Here is a 20,880-nt window from a genome sequence, read left to right as displayed (position 1 = left end):
AACAACCAAAACAAAATATCGGCCTGTGCTGAAGATTTAAAGGCAATGTGCAATAACGTCTCCATGGAGATGTTATCGCTTTACCTGGAATGTTCCACGGTGTGACATTAAACATATCCATCTAGAGTTTATTCATTACAGGTGTTTCTATTGCTCAAATTACTGTATTTTTTCAAACTATAAGGCACACTGGATTATAAGGCGCAATATCAATAAAGTTGAATTCTCTCATCTATTTTCATACATAAGGAGCACCACGCGAAACAAACGGACGACACTTGAGACTGATCCCTTAGCCCAGGCATCGACGATCCATTGGCAGATCATGGTGTAATTTGGCGCTGCCTCCCTGTCTTGCTGAATGTGTTTTATGAATGTGGGTGGATAATTTAAGTTTGTTTTTTGTTTTTTTCTACAAGGAAGACTCAAATATACATTGAGTAATAATGTGTTTAATGCAGCTTTGGGCACATTTGTTTACATTTTACAGAAACAAAATTTAAAACCACATGGCTCATTTGAATAAACTATAAGCGCTGAAAAAAACTGCAATTTTGACAGATTTTTTAGCACCGTGCACCACATAAAATCGGTTTGAGGTCAGTAAGCACAACCAGAATTAAAACAGAAGGTGTATCGGATTATAAGGCTTTTAAGTGTGCCTTATAGTCTGAAAAATATGGTACAAACATTTTCTACAGAGACAAGCAGGTAGCAGATCCTTTGTCAGAAAAGTTGCGCAGTGCACCTTTAAGGCCGATTGCCGATTCTATAAAAGCCCAAATATTTCCCCATATATCGGCCTATGTCTTCTGTGCAGTATTGTTTTTCATGCCGTGCAGGTAGCTCGCTGATCTCTTGGTTGGTAATGAATAGTCTTTATTGCTCAAAGCATGGCGGAGGGGCATGTCTGTATTCCAGGTCTATGGATGGTTCTGGGCTCCCACGGGAACAGGTTGCGTCAGCGCGATGGTGCCATAAAAATGCTGAGGCACGGGCTTGCCAAAAGCGCACGGCCCAGGAATGATGGCCATGATAATGTGGGTTATTTCTGGTCTGTTTGAACAGCTTCACAGGGCTTTATTCAACATCATAATAACCCTCTGACTTAGCTATTACCTCACCCTATTACAGGCCATTCCAACTTCTAATATACAGTGCATGCTAATGGGCCGGAAACTGCACTTACTCAGCTGTTTTGGAGCTTTTGAGTTTTGTTTGATGGAAATTGTCTCCTTACAATGAGTCATATTTTAGCCTCACAACCTCTAAAAGAAACGTCAAGGTATGCATTTCTGTGTAAAAATGTAAAACGTTAAAATATACTGCACCACGAAGGGTATTTTGCATTAATTTATAAGCTCTGTCAAATCAAGGAGTAGAGGTGATTGAAAGAAAAATAAAACGTATAATCCTCAGTAACAGATATCAAAGTCCATCATTAATTCAAAATTTCAAGATTTCTTTATAGTGACACTTCACACCTCTCCCTCCTGCCTGCATGGTGGTACGGTAGCTTTACTCTACACCCTGACTATTGATACTTTGGAGTGAAGCTGGGGTTGTCCTACATGTATGTCTGTGCTGGAGTATCCAGCAGATTCTATGTCACACGATGCACACATCTGCAGGCAATGTCTGCCAAAAAAGGGTTTGAAATAATCTGAAAAATAGGATATTGTCCAGGTAATAAAATACAGTGACTGATGTATTAAATGTGTAAAAGAAAGTTGTGTTTGAAACGCGATACACTTTTTTGAGGAGGTCTGAGCCCTTTGATGTTGTAAACACCATGAAAAAAAAATAAAGAAAAGGTTGTTTTTTTTTATACTCCCAGACATCAGCAAGAGTTATGCATGTCCTTTACTGTGACCTCCAAAGAAACACCTTTTACAACTGTGTGCGAGCTTTGAAAGAAGCTGCTTTCTATTCCATTTGTTACTCTCATTTTAATGCACTTTGCTTTAACTGTCAGATTCTCACATATAGAAATCTGGTGAGGGCAGTTAGACTTCCAAAGGTGGAGCCATATTGGGATAGCAGCGGCACATGTGTGTTTACACCACCAGCATGCACCTCAGCTCATCTCTCACGGGGCCGCCCTTAATTCCATTCCTTTGCCTGGGGCGTGGGGAAATAGTGGTTATCTATATGGCTCAGGTGCAAGCGATGCTGATATGAGTGACATTCGTTATTATTCCTAGATTTTCTCTCTCTCCCTGTATATTTGAGTGGCGGGCTTGCCTTGCACTGTGGTCTAAGAAGGTAATAGACCCCCCAACTGGATATGAGTCTCCTCTGAATTCACGCAGCTCTAGTCCCAACAAATAAGAGCAGAGGTGGCAGGAACGTTTGAAAAAAATATTGATAATAATAATTCAAAAATGAGTTCCCGCAGGTTACTGGAATGATATACACAGCTGGGTGAGAAATATAGGTCAACTGGCAGTGGTCAGGGAGGAGCAGTAAATGCTGCGTAACCAAGGTGACAGAGGTAAATAAGATGAGGAGGAGCGTGCAGCCAAAGGAGTTAATAGTATACCGCCCGGGCAAGCATCAACAAGGGAGCCGTTATCAGCCCGCCATGTTCACAGACCTTCAAAGCACTAACCAGCTCGCTCTGTTCTGTTTAATCCCAGGTTTAATACTGCGGTCCCCAAACCCACCTCCCACTATTCAGGTTTCACCACAAAACACTATTTAACCTCACCTTTTCTCTTAGCCTGTTGCCTGCCATTTTTTATGCTTTCAAGGCCACTTTGTAAAGCAGTCACATCTTATTCCTCACACTGCCTTCCTCCCAAAGCACAAAACAAAACAGTGACATGAAAAGCACAGCAGAGCAAATATTAGGTTTCCTAATGTGGCTCTAAAGAGAGTTTACATAGTATATTCTACAGAGGGAAAAGTTTTATATGATGCTTAGTTACTATTATTGTGTAGTCAAATGTGGTTTAATGAGTATAGTATCAAGTTACATTTAATGTATATAGTATCAAGTATTTTTTTTTCCGCAACTGCCATGATTGGAATTCTTGCTGATTCTAGCTGGAGGGACATTACAAGATTAAGAGGCTAAATTAAGACAACACTTGATGGTACATACTCGTAATGGGCATGATTTGTCGACTAAGATCATTAAGAATTTCGTCAATCACGTTCATTTTTAATCGACAAACTGAATGTAAGTTGCTGTGCGTAACATAGCGTAAGGATATGAGGCTGCGTCTGACAGCGCAAACACTGAAGTTTCGGCCTCACAGTCCCGTGTTTCGGCTAAACCTACACGCATATTATCTCTGAAAACATGAACCATCTCCAACACGGCATACACACAGAACAGACTCACCATCAGCATCATCAACATCCCTCTGTCACAGAGAGAACACTCATATTCCACTGAGTCGTGTCCTTTAGTCTGACAGAAGCTGAATCACATCAGCGCTCAAGGAAAGAGCTGCCTTTTTGCTTATAGTTTATGGAAATGAGCCATGTGGTTTTAAGTTCCCTTTATGTAAAACAAATGACAAATGTGTCAAAGCTGCATTAAACACATTATAATCTCAAAGGTGCTGATGTGGCTCTATAGTGTTTATGGTTTATATGTTGTTAAAGTTTAGTTTATTTATGCAGATTAGTAATAACACTAATAATTATGATAATTTTAATATAAAAATGTTAATGTTAATTATGTTGATTAATCGAAACTCGATTGTTAATTCTCCCGAAGTTTGATAAAGAAAATTTTATCGAATGCCATTCCTAGTGCATACATTTTTTGTTAAGCTGTAGTAGTAGAAAGTAGAAAGAAGTAGTAGTAGTAGTAGTAGTAGTAGTAGTAGTAGTAGTAGTAGTAGTAGTAGTAGCTCAAACAGTAGAGTTATAGTACATTCCCCATCATTTGCTTCAGTGAGGACATGAGACAAATTATATTTTTGAATGATCAGTCACCTACAAGTATTCTAGCATAGACTGAGCATCTTTATATGGAAGGTATTTTGCAAATTATTATTTATATGACATACAATAATAATAATTTGAGTTTTGCAACAGTTAATAGTCACATCTTAATCCATTTTGGCAACATTTTGATATGACGACAACTTGAAGTCATGCCTAATGCCCAACTTGTTCTGCTTGACGTTTTGAGCTCTTCATGCCAAGCTCCAACAAAGGAAAGTATTTCACTGTTACTGACACTGGAAATTAGCGTTGACAGCCTTAGGGACGACCAAATCTGCCATGACAGCACGTCTCACCGTCACCGACAATCCCCCGGCGCCCGCTTGGCTCGCTGACAGACCCCCTCTCTCCTCTGTCTGTGTGCGACATGCAGTCTGGAGTATCAGGCGGTGTGGAGAGCCAGGTGCGCGGGGCCGGGGCTGATAAAGAAGCGAGTGTGCTATCGAAGCTCAGAGTCTGATAAGGAACGACACCACGGCTCACTGATTTATAGCAGCCGGCACAAGCAGACAAGCAGCGTCGCTATAACTGCACTTATGATTCTGCTTGTTTATTGATTTTTGGGACTAGCTTTGTGCCTTATTTTGAAACTACATGAAAGGGGCTTTGGATAGTCTGAGCTGAGCGTAGAGATTATGACACACACAAATAACACACAAAATAAAGACCATCACTAATACAAAATGAAGTCCATCACTAATTCAGTAACTTTCTTTACTGTGACGCCTTACTCCTCTCCCTCCTGCTTGCAGAGTGTGGCAGAGTGGCTTAGGGGAGAGCGCTATTTCGATATTTTAGCTATATCTCGATATTTTTTAAACACAAAATGAATTCTGACATATTGTATATATCGATACAATGCTTATATTATTTAATTCTGATTTTGCTGCTTCACTTATTTGCCTTCTCTGTGCTCAAACCCGCTCGCCTTCACCTCCTTGATTTTGTTACCCTTCCTCTCGTGTGTCTCATTCTCTTCTCACTAGTGCCGTGAATGCCGAAAGTTGGTGCCAACCAAAGATTCATGCACCATGAACCTTTCCCACCATTTACAGACTCACCATCAGCAGCACATCCTGTCACAGAGAGAACACACATATTCCACTGAGTCGTGTCGCATAAGGAAAGAGTTTTTTTTTCAGCGCTTCTAGTTTATGCAAATGAGCCATGTGGTTTTAAGTTTTGTTTCTGTAAAACGTAAACAAATGTGCACAAAGCAGAATTATATTATCAAACGGGCTGAAGTGGCTCTATAGTGGTTTATATGTTGTAAAGTTTAGTAATGTAAAGTTTATTTATGCAGAAGATTTTAATTAATATTAATTAATCTGCTGCAGTGTAGAACTTGTACAATTGTATTTGGAAACGTTTGGTTTGGTATGCACAGTGGTTTGTGGGATACCTCCTTACCGCTGGTTACGAACATGGACCTATTAAAATAAATTTGGTATTTTTGTTTTTGCAGTAGTTTTTGGGGGGTTAGTTTTCCTGTACAAATATTGAGATATATATCATATATCAAGATGGAGCAAAATATATCGAGATATTTTTTGCTCGATATCACCCAGCCCTAGAGTGGCTATACCCTTGCAACAAATTATTGATACTTTGCAGTGACGTTATGCTGGGGGTGTTTTACACGTATGTAGATGGTGGAAGGTTAAGCCGTTTACATGGTGATACAATGCACTCAGTCCTTGCCAAAAAAAAAAGGTTTTAGATTATCTGAAAACTCAGAAAAAAATAGAAAACACATTTTTAGGAGCATGTGATCAATATAAAACAAAAAACACTCTCAGTTAGTCACTGAGAGTGACTAACTGAAAAACTGTTTGCTAATGCGAGCTAGCTTGTCACTGTAATGATCTGTAAGAGACTTGTTTAACTCTACAAATCATCTAAGTCAGTTCTGGTCAAAATTGTGTTAAAACAAAGACATAACAGATCAAAGTCTAAGAAAGCTGCAGAAAGAGCAGTGCCTATAATTAATCACACTCCAGTGAATGCTGATGGCATCAGCTGTAAAGTATCAATACTACACTCTCAATACTCTCGCCACACAGCAAGGAGGTTTCTTGTTCGATTACCAGGCTTGGTGGGTCCTTCTGTTAACAAATTCTCTCCATGTCCCTGTGCAGTTAATTTAGGTTGGCATGCACAATAGGCAAACTCGTCAGGTACTAGACCAAAATAACTTAAGCTTTTTTTTTTTTTTTCAATTTTGAAATCAAGCATCAAACGAAAATAAAAACAGACAGAAACAAAACAAAAACTCTCCCACATTCCACCTATTTCTCCACACTCAAGACATACACACAACTACACACAAAACACTTGGTACACAAACATCAGTCAAGTCCAGTCCTGTTAAAAACGTGGTGAATTTAAATAGATTTTCCCTGTAGAGGTCTGTGCAGGACAGAATTTTCAGGCCTGCAAAAAATTGTAATTTTCATTCCTGCTCCTGCTCGCACCTGCGATATTTTGTCCTGCTCCTGACTGCAAATCCCGCAAGATGGGGACGTTTGCTTTCTTTCTCATGAAAGATCTTTTCATTGGCTCTTTGAAGCCCATCAAACACAGAGAAACGGAAATGAATTGTCTAAACTGTGCGTGAGATTAGATCACATCTGCAAGGTTAGGCTGCTTAAAATGCTTTTATTAATGCCAAATAAAATATCCAGCACAAATTATGTATGATAGGCAAACATGAATCATTTGTATTTTACTTCACACTCATATTTAGTTTGCAGGACTGCAGTTTACCATCCCACCCGTCTGCTCCCACATTGTGCAGTTCCTTTCACGCCAGCACCTGTAATGAGCTTTCAAAATGTGTCCCGAGTCACACTGTTTTGTGTCAGGTCCCGCTGGCCTCTCATTCCCAGTTTGCCATTTAAACTGAAAATGTAACTTAAATTAATTACTAGCTCTCAGTGAATTTGTTTGATAGCTAAGCTGGATTTTGTAACTCACTGTTTTCTCCAAGTCTTGTGCAGCTCCACCAACAATGATGTCCACCGGTATAAATTTGTAATGGCAGTGTGAACCCCTAATAGATGAAGAGATGAATCAAATGAATGCCACTAAAAGAGTAATAAACAGATTAATAATGTGGAAGGTTCCGCAGGCTAGCCTCGCCTCCCTCAATTAGCGCTAAATCAGCAGCAGTTATTAGGCCTGCTCTAATTGAATGTGAAAGCGAGCTTTGCTAATGCAATCCTCCAGGTGTAATTGGTGTCGGGGGTAGTCAGAACTAGCTGCGGCGTTAGCTTAGGTCTCTGCTACAGGGCCTCGTGTTTGCTGCCTCATTCATTTCAGGCCCCATGTGACACGCCATAAGTCAGGGGCCTGTTTGAACCTGCCAGCTCTCATCAGGGGAACCTTGCCTCCAGACGAAGCCAATTCCTCATGAGATGGATGCTCCAGCTAATAGGAACACCTCGGAAGCAGCACCTTGTGGGATAACACAGATATCAGCTGCCACAAGTTTGCAGTGCTCTGAGAAATGGATTATTAATGAGGTTATCAAGAAGAGAGCGCTGAAAAAGCAGGGATGCACGTTTTATTTATTGTTTTTTTTTTCTGTTGGGTCAAATAATTAAGAAGAATTCGCTTTTATCAACATATTTTCTGAGCTTTGAAAGGTCAAGGAGGACAAGAGATAGCCTAGGATAGTGTAGATAGCCTAATTTTCCTCCACGTTATGTACTACACTAACAACAGAACCTGATCATTCGCATACAACTTTGGACATGAACTTTGACTAAAATATTACACAAGAAAACTGAATTCTGTCAACAGGACAAAAGTATGAGAGTGTATCTTCCAAAAGAGACAAAATAGCACGCTAAAATAGAAAATCTATTCTTATCGTTCTGATTCTGCTACTTAAAACCTATTTCTGTAGTTTTCTTGGAGTGGTCAGATGATAAGCAGTACCTGGCTCTCTGCACATCCACCACTTGGTATTCAGGCCAAAAAGCTCAATCTTGTCTCCCATCGGAGCGGACAATCTTTCCCTTCATGCTCTCGCGCTCCTTTCGGTGCCATTTGGCAAACTTGAGGCGGCCTGTCATGTGGCTCTTTCAGCGGAGTGGCTTCAGCTTTTGACCATTCTCCCATAAAGTCCTGATTGATGGAGTGCTGCAGCAGCGCGCGTCTTTCTGGCAGCCTCTTCTCCTTTTTGCCAAGAAATAGTGCTGCTTTTTGTGTTCACTTCGAGCTTGAGGAGAGCCTGGGTGGTACCACAGTTTTTCAATCACCAAGTCCGCTCCTCTCTCTGGAACTTTCGGGCTATTTCTGCACTTTCTACACACCAGCTCGGTCCATGGATGAGTTTTTGGATTTCTCAGTTTGGTTTTTAGCGTTTATTTGGAACTGTGGAGCTTTTACCGGACACGTGATAGACCATGGAATAGACTTTGAATCAATGGAATTTGCTTTGAGTAAAATCTATGGCTTGGTAAGTGTGGAGCAGCACTACATCATTAAGCTTTCCAGCAGCTGTCAGCAGCACTGGCTGTCAACAGTAAAACACAAGAGACACGTTTACGAGTGGATGTCTTGTTATGGCTGCTGTTTACTCTGGGAATATTAAACAATGGAGTAAACCAAGGCTTGCAAAAAAGATTTACATTTAGGAGATTGTATTATGTTGCAGATGCTACCCCACAATAAAGAATAATGGAGTTTACTGTTCTGTAGCAAGAAACAGCTCCTCTCCAAAAATTAGTCTCTAAGTAAAGAAAACACAACTTGAGCAAAGAAAAAATAATTGTATTTTTAAAAATAAGAGATGCAGTTTTGAGATGATTAGGTAAATGCATAACAGATTTTTATTGCACACACATAATATAGGCAGGGACACATTCCACAGATCTGACATGTAACTTGACCTGGTGGCATTACTTACTACTTTCCACTGTTGGGTGAGTTACTTCAAAACTGTAATGCGTTATTTATTTCTTGTTACTGTATTATTTTTAATCTAATTCGTTATATTACAATATTACTGTAATTAAAATGTAAGGCATTACACAACTACTGCATTACTTTTAAGTTTCTATCACCAAAATAACTGTGCGAAGATGCTGAACCTTTGCGCTTTATATGGACTGAACCAGGACTGAACCATGTCTAAACCAGAACTGAAGCAGGACTAAATCAGGACTAAACCAGAACTGAACCAGGACTAAACCAAGTCTAAATCAGGACTAAACCAGGACCAAACCAGGACTAATACTGGACAAGGACTTGGAATTTAGGCCTGTCCCTGAGAGAACCCCAAGCCCATGGAGCAGGGTGTCCACAAAACACGATCAGGCGTCAGCTGTGCGTAGCCCTGTGGAGCTAAGCAGCCCTTTCACCCGTGGTCACCCGATGGTCTATGCGGGCACACCTCTGTGCATGTCCCGAGATTCAGAGCCGTAACGATGGCGTTTCACCTCTGCTGATATCGCGGTGATTTTAGCAAATTTGTATGAAGAGAAACAAAAAACCCACCACTTCAATCCAGGTTAAAAAAAACATTGTAACGCATGTTACTGACATTTGTACCGATGAAAATATTACCCTTTTATTTCCCCTGTAATGTCTTACATTACTGCGTTAAAAATTGCAAAAAGCAATGGATTACAGTAATTTGTTACGTTTATAATGCGTTACTCCCAGCACTGCTAATTGCTAGAGAGAGCACCTCCACCAGAAAAAAGTTGCATGGTACACCTTTAAGCTTTATCAAATGTGCACCTATGGATGAAAAAGCTCAAAAGTTCAAATTGTACCATACCAGATTTTAATGTTTGCTCTATGTACCTCGAATGGAACAATCATTTATTATTGCAATTCAGAACTATTATCTCTAACTCATTTAACAATTTTCTTTACTTCCCTCTAGACAAGACTTGTGCCAACTGCTCTTTTGGTGCAATCTGTGACGCCCAGAGCGGTCAGTGCTTGTGTCCATCCGAGTGCGTGGAGTCCCACCAGCCTGTGTGTGGCAGTGATGGCACCACCTATAGCAGCGAGTGTGAACTACATGTCCGAGCCTGCACGGCACAGATGGAACTACGAGTGGTCAGCCAGGGAGAGTGCAGTAAGTCCAGTGCATATTTCCACTCACCACTAGTGTTAGAGTTGGTTTCACTAACATTGTAAGGAACACTAAATGGAAAAGCGGATTCTCAGTGACTCATATTTGAGATTTATTCATATTTGAAAATACAACACCTAAGTTACTGCCTATTACTCATTACTAGCCAGAAATCAAAATACAATTCACATACTGAGAATGTTCTTCAGCCCTTTGGTGAAAAGTGAAAATGTATAACAGTTGCTATTAATAATAAAAACATGATATGCATAGTCAAATGAAGTAAAATAGAATGTAAGTTACCATGCTTCCCCTAGTAGAGCACTTTCTACGCCATTGTCTGCACCAAAACGACACGTTAAGTACCTAAATGTTGCTATGTTCATATTGAGAATTCAAGTGGGCCCTCTTACACATTTAAATAAAATTAATCAGTAAGACTATAACAGTAATCGTTATCTCCGGGCAGCAAGTTCTGGGTATCACATTAGCACAAGCAAGTGGCTCCGCTGAACTGCTCTATTGAATATGTATGTAATTAATTCACAATGCAAATGAGTTTTATCCGAACAGGCAGCACATATATATTTTAGTGCTTAGACGCAGTAGCCTAACCCTGCCCTGGGCTCATGACTGATATGTTTATTACAGAGACTTGTGGTAGCTCTGTGTGTGCCTGGGGGGCCCGCTGTGTCCAGAACAAGTGTGAGTGTTCCCAGTGCCCCGACGAGCCCCCATCGCCAGTGTGTGGCAGTGACGGCACCACATACGACAGCGAATGCCTCCTACGCATGGCCTCCTGCTTACAGAAGAGAAGGATCGACGTGGCCAAAGCTGGTAGCTGTGATGAAGGTAAGAAATTATAGTAACTGTATAAATTATGTAAGACTTGGTGCGATAAAATGCACTGTGTAACTATGTGATTGTAAGTGTGCCAGCTACTTGTCTCCATGGAAATGTTAGTGCTTTGCCAGGAATCAGGTGTGTGGAGAGGCGACCCTTGAGAGTAAGAATGCCTGTTTTTAAAGCCATATTTTAATGCTGATTAGTTAATCAACCATTGGATTTGTATAGTGCTTTTTAAGACACCCAAAGCTCTTTACAGTGCATTATTCATTCACTCCACATTCAGTGTAGCCACAGCTGCCCTGAAATTAGGATGCAAATCTGTGCAATTGGTCCATCTGACCACCACCCACACTTGCCACACACCACTTTCATACTAGGCACTAAGGGCACAACAACAGTATTTCCACTAGACCCGCAGTGTGACACCTGGTATTTCCAGCGGTCTCCCATCCAAGTACTGCCCGGCTTTCTGAAACCTGATGAGATCACGTTTTGACCAGTATAGACACACGTTATACCCTGGAACATTACAGGCAAAGCAATATAATCTCCATTGAAACAAGCAAAAAGAAAGAAAAAGAGAGTACATGAAAACATCCTTGCCACAATGGGAATGTATTCATGGAAATGCTAAAAGTTTTTGACCGGACGAGAGGAAATGGACTTTGAAATGGAGTAATTATGTTAACCAACCAGCCATTCAGATGTTGCCATTATCTTTATCTGCCGACCTGCACTACACTACCCAGTCAGCTGTGCATTTTCATAGAGCTTGTGTACACTATCAGCCTATGCGCACAGCCAACAGTGCCAACAAGCTATTGAGAGGTGAGCAGGTCTGCGCACAACCTGTTTCCAAGCACCAATCACTGCCGGGTCATTAAGACCAGGTCAACACATCGCCACGCACAGACTGTTCATTTGTGCTTTTCAAACATCACCGCTTTTAGTAGCCCTAATGCGGCTTCTTAACATTCACCTCATGGCGGATAATAACATACGGTTTCATTTGCTCTATCGTTTTAGAAATAAAAGAGACAGGATGTACTTACCTTGCCTAACCTCCACATGAGACTGTTTTTCTGTCTAGTATAAAGGACTCCCAATGGAAACATTTCATGTAGAGAGTAAAACGATAGGCCTATTTCTTTTTTTTATGATAAAGTTAACTTTTTTGACAATCACTTTTACAAATTATTACCAGTATTAGACACTGCCCTGTGTATGTTTCAGAAGCGTGACCATGGTAGTGTGGGATGTCTGATTTGTACGGCGTGGTCGTCTCTCCACATTATGACTAAATGAGATCCAATTCCCTGTGCAAATCATATCTCGATGAGCGTTGACAGAGCACAGCAGCTCGTCACAGCCCCTCCCTGTGCCTGTCTGGGGGCACCTCTGGAGGGAGAGCACCGGGCTGTGGTTGTGATGCAGACCGGCTGCTGTGTGGTCACGCTGGAGATATTCTCCCCTGACGAGGTGTGAAGTGAGCCAGATTACAGCTGCAGCAGCAGGCCTCTGCTGCCCCTCCAGCCAGCAGTCTGTCTCTGCATTTGTCCTTCCTCTTTTCATCGCATCATTGTCTACCCCCATGTCCCGCGGCCTGCGTGGCAAATCAAGCCTCTAAAGCCTCTTGTGGTCGATTTAACATCATAACACTGACCTGCTTTATATGTAGAGCATGAAGGAAAGTGATGCAGATGGCTCCTAGCACACATTGTCTGTTCAGGCTAAAACCTGTTGTATTTCCTGAGGGACATTAGTTATACTAAGGTATAGCAGCTGCAAGGCTTCATTTTCCTGTTTTACTCTTTCTCTACCTTGGACTGTCTCCCAACATCCTGCTCTTTTTGCTTCAGAGAAAACCATCAGACTGACACAATAGAATCTTTTCCCCTCTGCTCCTCTCTGCTGTTTGCCATCCCTCCCACTCGCGTCTCTCTCCATTTTGCTTGCGTCCTTTTCTGAAATTGTGCTTCTCCACAAAAGGGGCATGGACACTTTCACAGATGGGTTGGAGATGGGCTGCTCTGAAATCGATACGTTTCACCCTAGGGTGGCTGTACGTCCAGCCGCTCTCCCACCGGCACTGTCCCCATTCCATTCAGACCTCAGAAGTGACCCAGACCTCAGCAGGGGTCTGCTCAAATTGTAAAATGATCAAAACCAAGAAGCTGTTACTCCCTATCACGTCTCACTCAGAGAGATTCTGTGAGGTTACATGCGGTGCTCGGATGGATGAGAGGTAGTTTGTCCCAAAATTAGAGCTTTATGTCAAACATTTTAGTTTCCTGTCAGAGAATAGTGGTATAAAGTGTTCTGGGTCCCTATTCTAGCTCAGAGTAAAGCTGCACATCACAGTGACCACATCTCAGCTCCCTGCTTGGCTGAAATGAAAAGGAATGTGATTTATTGTAAAACATAGGCCTGACTAAAAACCATCCTCATTAGTCTTATGGGAGGAGGGAGGGGCGTGAAGCATAAGAATGGAAGTTGTTTTCTGCTGCCTTTTATTTAGCAGTAATGAAAAATGACAGTGTTCACAGCGTTGGCCATACAGGGAAATTTATCACCTGTTTAATTTCACACACGGGTACGCCTGGCCTCCGCTCCTTCTCTGGACACTGACAAAGTGGCAAGTGAGAAGTGTGTATGAGCCCGAGGGGCCGCTCTTTTTTAATTGAATAGACATTTAATAAACAAGATTACGAGTGCAGGAACACACTTGGATGCACCATCTATGACCTGCTCTCCATCCTGCACAGATTGGAGCAGACAGCACCAAACACAACAACAGCCTGGCAAAATAAAAGCAATTTAGGTGTTTGGAAGGCAAAAGAGCTGAATGAAATCAGCAGATTTTCCCTTCACAGGCCATCAATCACAGCTCTTGTAACCTTCTGTTTATGCAGCAAAATGCATTTTCTCCTTTTGCAAACCAGCCAGAACCCCATCCCTCTTTCCACTCTTCCATGCCAGCCCATTCCTCTTTATCCCACAGAACTTTATTTGGACTAATGCGCTGTCACATCCGTCAGGAGCAGCCAGGCTCACTGACTGATAGATGGAGCAGAAGCACTGGTAGATGGAGCCACACCGCATCCTTATGCATCGTCCCTGTCGTTTCACCTGTCTGCTCTGACAGGTCACACACTGGGAGGATTGTTTTGGAACCAAAGATGTCCCACATGCTACAGGTCACTCCAACCCTCTCACCGCCCAGATGTCACTGTGTAGTGGTCTCCATTTAAAGAGCCTGTACCACGTTTATCCCCATGTTTTTGAGCATACTTTGTCTCGCCCCAGTACAGGTGTATTGTAGAAGCAGCTCTTGAGGTCAAAATAAGTCTGCTATGTACTATCTGTGTCAACTTATAAAGCGTTTTATAATTTGATAATCAGGAAGTGTGTGTTGGCCTAAAAGCACTTAGAAACTCACGAGTGTATCATTAGGATGCTCAGAATACAGAGGAATACATCTCGACCACTTCAAACCATTTAAGATAAACTAGTTCTGTTTTTCACGTTGTAAATCAGTAAAAATCTTCCGCTTTGTTTGTTCTGAAATGGCTTAGCTGAATTTAGCACTACTGTTTAGGACTACTGCTATACTCTGGGGTTGTCACACGTGATTTGACACAATCCAGTATACATATGTTTTCCATAGCGTTTTCATCACAGACATTCCCAGACACTGTTCACAATAGTATGTTCACACCCACTCCTCCATTATTTCCTCTATCAAACCTGCTTTCTGTCTGACGTTCTTCATATGTCAAGCTGCTGAGTCCTCCTTGTTAATGGAGCTCTATGGGCTAAACAGACTAGGCTCTGTGAAGCAGTGTATAGACTGAGAGAATAGCTGATGCAGCCTTCTTAGCTGGGCATGCATTAATTGAAAGGTTCACAGCCAGTGCTTGTGGTGTTCCCATCAAAGAGCAACAGTTAATTAGGACCCCCTTCACCCTTTGCTTTATTTATTCCATTTTGATGTCTTAGTGCTTTTATTTATTTATCTTGCTGGTTGAAAGAAGCTGAAGGCCTGAATATCAATTGGCTGTGGGTCTGCTTTATTATTTTATTATAGTATTTTTTACATTTTAAAAAATGTCTGCCAGAAAAAGAAACAAAAACTATACAGATCTCTAAAAGTTGTCAATGGGGCTAAGTTGGAAAGTTTTGTGGCGTTGTTCAGAGCCATGGCCGAATTGAAGGACTAAAGGATTGTTAAGAGCTTCTTTTTGGCCTTAACGTTGTGAAACTGACATAGACAATTTTAGACAATTTTCAGATTTTTTTTTTTCTTATTTTTTTTCCCTAAAGAAAACCAGGGGAATATTAACAATTTGAATACAGAGAAATGTACACTATATAAATGTGTAGCAATTTTAAGTAATTTATTTACACTTTGAACCTGTCCATCAACAGTCCATGGGGGTGTAATGCTAACTAGTGTCACTGCTCTGTCTGAAGCACTGTTATACTTTAATCTGAGCTTTATTCACTCATCTTTTTTGATAAACACTTCAACAGGACCATGATGAACGCTCATGCCTATCACAGGCTCCTGAAATGTGTTGTCGTTTTCAGCTTTCAGAAGACTCTTTTCGCTGTGTTCCCGTGGTAACTGCTGAACATTTGGCCATAGACATACATGAAGAACACCCACAGCATGATGCCAAATATCAATTACATCTTACTGACCAAAGTTCTTCGCATTCTGAAATACTTGCATGTTTCATCTTTTTTTTAATTTCTGACTTCGCTGACGCCAGTAAAATCAAACAAAAGAAAAATGTCCCGAACTAAGAAGCTTTTACTTATCCTACCTTTTATTCCTCCTTAGCAGTCAGCTCACCTCAGAGACAAAGCCCAGTGTTTGTCATAATGCCTTAGTTGAAAGCTGTTCACATAGCCATTAGCCTTGTCACAAAACGTTGTCTTTAACACAGACCTTTATCCAAGATCAATATGGAGACGCAGAGGTAAATTCAGGCAAAAACAACAAGGTCGGAGGCGGGTTTAGATGGAGAGGGAGCGTGTCCTTAAGTAGCCCTGGTGTTTAGGACTGGACACAAAGCTCCTATTGTGCCCAAAGTTAATAAAGTGAGCCTCTTTAGTGTATCGACCACACAAGCTGTCACTGGCCATTGCTGGTGACCTGTTTCAAATAGAGTCCACAGACTGTGCGCTCTGGCCCCTCCCTTCCCCTTAATCCACTTTAAAACATACCTTATGATAAGTGCCTCTTCCTCCTCTCATATTGATTCCACCATTACAGTTGTCCCATCAATACAAGACGTTGAATAAGTCTCGGACCAAGCATAACACGGCGAAGCGCTTTTGATCACTTGATGTTTTGTTGTCTTTGCTGTTGCTGTGCTGGGAGCTTTTAGTCCGACAGTGCCTCCGTTCGGAATCGCAAATTAGTTTTAAATGAACTTTTGCCAACCCCTGCGGTGCTGTGCTCACTGTCTGACATTCTCTCCATCTTTTCTGTGTTTCTTCCCTGCAAACTCGCACCTAATCTCCCTGAGGACTTCCACTGTAGGTAGCATTTGCATCTTCAAAACCCAGATTCCCAGAACATCATTTAGCTGCGTTCTACACAGCCCACAGTCTGTTTTCGGTGAAAGAGTCCTTGAGGGAAAGTTTTCAGTGTGGGTTCATTGCTTTTTTGTCGAAAGTTTTGTTTCTTGTTTTTGCTCTATTATCTATTTGTGGATCATTAGGTCAATGGTAATGGTGCCTTTTATTAGAACTTGTAGATAATGTGTATCTTTGCAATAAGTTCTGTGATAAACGTAAACAAACAATTACAGCCTTGCACAAAGACCCTTGGGTTGGGTAAATTTATTTGTAAATACTAAACAGTTATACAGTTGGCATGGCAGCCTCCCAGCTCTTTTATTCTCGAGTTAAATGAATGAGTCAGTTTTAATTTTACACTTCATGAATTACAAACATTGGTGTGCACATAGTATAATTTAGTGTATTTCCTTAATTATAGTATTGTTTGATGACTAATGATTTGTTAGAGAAGTATTTAAATGCAGATTCTGTGTATGGTTTATGCAGCCAACTAATTTAAAGTAGATCTATTTAGCAAAATCAGCTTTTCAGAACTTTTAACCATGTTATAGTTGTTTCCTCTCGCCATTTACAGACCAGAAGTTGTATTTGGAGTTATTTGTGCATATTTGAGCAATCTTTAATTGTTTATTTTCAAGGCGCCATATTGCAGATCAGCAGCGTATTGCCACCGTTATATGCCCACCGCTCGTATACTTCGTTCTCCAACTTTATTTTCTTAATCAGTGATACGTGTAAGATTCTGCAGCATCGCATAGTCATTTTTGGTACAAATGAAAGAATCCACAACTTGCAAGTGTGAGATGCTGTTTACAGAGAAGTTTCTGTCCATTGGGTACCACAGTTCTAACACCGAAGTCACCTGACTTGTTTCACTGAGATGAATATCACAGTGTCCAAAATATAACATAATGATCCATGGGTGTCATAGATAATAACAATATAGCAGACACAATATGTCTTCTTTAAGAAATGTATCTACAAACAATGGGTCCATGTAGACTTACCCCCCTCCCACCTACCTTAGAACTTTTAATGCAACTTTTTTTTGGGAACAGACTTCAATCCAGTATACATTATACAATATGCCAAAGCATAATGTCAGTGTGAAAGCTTGTTTTTGCATAGTCATTACTTCCTTTCTCCTTCATTTCTCTTTGTCTGGCCTCATCATTGGTCAGCAGCATTAGGTCAGCAGGAATGGGACTTTTTAACTGATAAAACGCCATTAAGGGCCGTAGATAAAGTGTCTGGGACAAGTGCCTTTAAAGTCATCGGAGATAATTAGATTTTACACAACACTTTGCAATTACTTGTATTCTTAGGAGGCACGGACCCATAAAGCAGCCCTCTCCACCAATCTCCTCTGCACACTTGGATGCCGCAGTTAATAATTACCTCACTTTTTTGTCTCTAAATTTAATTGAAATGAAAATGATGCCTTGGTGATGGTGCTCAAACGTTGACACTAATTTATTTAGTCAATGCTTCAGCCTCGCTACAGTCGGCCATTATTATACTTATAGGGCTGCAGATTAATCGGAGTCAAATCAAAATACTTTTTTTTTTTAATGTGTTGTATTGCATATACACTTTTATAATTATGCCTTATTCAACACCAGTTTCTTGGTATTTTTGCTACTTATTTTGAAGTTATTACCATTTATATTGTTCCTCTTTGTTCTTATATTTATTGTGATGTGTGAGCTACTATGTCCAAATAATTTCCCTTCTGGATCAATAAAGTTTGTCTAAGTCTAGTCTACTTTTGACATACTATAATTTCCTCCACAAAGAACAAAATATCCTGTCTTATTCTGCATAAAACTCTGTAGTTCTGAAATGTGATTCTTATATTAGTTTGTCAGTTCATATTTCAGTCTTTTTATCAGTTTTGCTGGAAGCGCTTAAAATGCAAAGTTCGAACAAAATCCTATTATTAAAATCGCAATGCTTGTCAGAAAAATCGCAAATGAGATATTTTTCCCAAATCGTTCAACCTTATTATCTTGTTCTAGCAGTGCCCACAGTTCCAGACACCAGCGTGAGCCAAATCTTAATGATGTGATTTTTGTCATAACAGAACAGGAAGTAGGACATAGTTTTTGGCCTGACCTGGGGGTTATCTCTCTTGGGTGTTGCCATGTTTGATGAATGGCTCTTTGCGCACTTGCGCCTTGTGTTGCAGACTGTGGTTCTGGGGGCTCTGGGTCTGGAGTGGAGAGCTGTGAGCTGGACAAGTGTCGAATGTTTGGTGGATCTTGGGACGAGGATGCTGAAGAGGACCGCTGTGTGTGCGACTTCATCTGTGAAAGTGTCCCTCACAGTCCGGTAAGTCATTCACATATCTGTACAAGATTTAGAACAAGCACATATCTGAAGGTTTACATTAGAATGTGTACGCAGTGAAACTTATTGGATATCATCTCTTTCTACTTATTTGCTACTTTTTTCCCTTTTTTAAGGGACAGTCCAGAATTTTGGACATAGGGGCTCATTTCCTAGTGAGCCAGAGTGTTGGAGATGTGTGGAGACACTTTTTTAAATATTCCATCCAGTCCTTGTATTTGCAGAGGTCGCTGGTGCTAGGCTAGCGCATGTCAACGGCCATAGTTAGTCTGCCACTAAAAACAGTCTTACCCACTCCACAAAGCACCCAAAGCAAATCTATTATTACGCCAGACTGTCAACTGTGAATGTCTGTGTCAATAGAATAATTTCAGAAGTAAAACCAACCTTGCATTTGAAGGATTTATATCTGAGCAGCAGCAGCAAGTTGTACTTCCTGATATAAAGTTTGGCAGCAGCAGACTGATATATGAGAAAATAATCCCTCAACATTCGACGATTCATGCGATGCAAGGTTAGTTTTATTTCAAACATTATTCTATCAACACAAACTTTTAAATCAACAGTCTGGCGTAATAATAGATTTGCTTTGGGTGTTTTGTGGAGTGGGTAAGACTGTTTTTAGTGGCAGGATAACTATGACCATAGACATGCTCTAGCCTGGCGCCAGCGCCCTCTGCAAATACGAGGACTGGATGGAATATTTTAAAAAGTGTCTCCACACGTCTCAAACACTCTGACTCACTAGGGAATGAGCCCCTATGTCCAAAATTGCAAACTGTCCCTTTAAAGTGCCCATCTTTGTTGTTTCCACATCAAAAATATACCCGGAGTTGTGTTTTGTTTCATTCACACATTTAACACACAAATCCTGCATATTTACTTAAACATGTGAATGAAACATAAGAAAAGGGATGTTTTTGATGAGGTAACAACATTCTAACATGGCTTAAAGATCACCTGTATACAATATATATCTTATTTATTGTGTAAATAAAAGTGACTGTGCCCTATTTTAAGTTAAAATGGCTCCATGAGCGAGCTTCTCAAATTACAATGGTGTGGAAATGTATAAGTTCTGAAGTTTAATTACATATACTGTAATTTATCGAATCACTAAATATAGCAATGCAATATTTTTTTAGCTAGGCAGCAATTTAACACTAAAGTTGTGTGAAAGAATATTTTTTTTATTAAGTTAAACTGCACATTGTATATTTTACATTTACTGTTTAAAACCCATTGTAGGACCTGAGTTGGAAAAATCTAAAGTTGTCACACATTTCCATATACATATACAGTGCTATTTAGAAAACATCTTCAAAATTGTTTGGGAGTTAAATAGTGCACATTAATATTAGTAATTTTTTTTTTATATTTACGTGTATTTTTTCCTACAGTCTGGCTGTTAAACCTCATCTCTCTGCTACTCTTTTAAAACATAGAGTTAGTATAGTGAGTAAAGGCAAACTACCATTCTCAGGTTTGTGGCTCTGACGGTAAAAACTACAGTAACGAGTGCGAGCTGAAGAAGACTCGATGTGAAAAACAGGAGCACCTACAGATCCAGAGCCAGGGCCCGTGCACCGGTGAGTCTATTCCACGTCACCTTCACCCGTCACCCCATCCCATCCCTCATTCCACCCATTGACTGGAACATACTGTGACCACATTGCTATTGTCTCCCTACTGTAACTACTACGCACCAGCAGCTTAAATATGATGTAAATCCACTACCGGGCTTTGCCACTTCCCAGCAGCCCGCTCGTTCATCTCGGAGAGGTATCGGCCCGGCCCAGGCTCCGAAAAGGATGACTCACTTCATCCCACAATTGAATGTATTAAACCTGCGCTCATAGGTCTGCTCCAGGCTCCTCTGGGACACCATTTTGTCCCACTCACTTAAGTATAAAAGGTCCACTTTGCACATAAATGAATGACATTTATCAGCTTTAATAGTTGTCATATCACTGGCTACGCAGCAAAGGTTATACTCTTTTCCTTTCCTCTCCTTGACCATGTTAAATGAAGAG

General features: G+C 40.7%; 1 protein-coding gene across 1 annotated transcript in view; it reads left to right on the top strand.

Annotated features, from left to right (window-relative positions):
* agrn (agrin) overlaps positions 1 to 20,880 on the top strand; it is a 434,659-nt gene that overhangs the window by 328,696 nt on the left and 85,083 nt on the right. Inside the window, 4 exon segments of the mRNA XM_055166184.1 lie at positions 9,863 to 10,060; positions 10,709 to 10,909; positions 18,687 to 18,829; positions 20,331 to 20,436. Coding sequence (XP_055022159.1) covers positions 9,863 to 10,060; positions 10,709 to 10,909; positions 18,687 to 18,829; positions 20,331 to 20,436 — 648 coding nt within the window.

This window comes from Boleophthalmus pectinirostris, unplaced genomic scaffold (genome assembly GCF_026225935.1).
Source record: "Boleophthalmus pectinirostris isolate CB_2022bp ecotype Guang Dong unplaced genomic scaffold, ASM2622593v1 HiC_scaffold_8, whole genome shotgun sequence".
Classification (NCBI taxonomy): domain Eukaryota; kingdom Metazoa; phylum Chordata; class Actinopteri; order Gobiiformes; family Gobiidae; genus Boleophthalmus; species Boleophthalmus pectinirostris.
The sequence above is the reverse complement of the archived record's forward strand: the minus strand, read 5'-3'. Positions and strand labels throughout refer to the sequence as shown.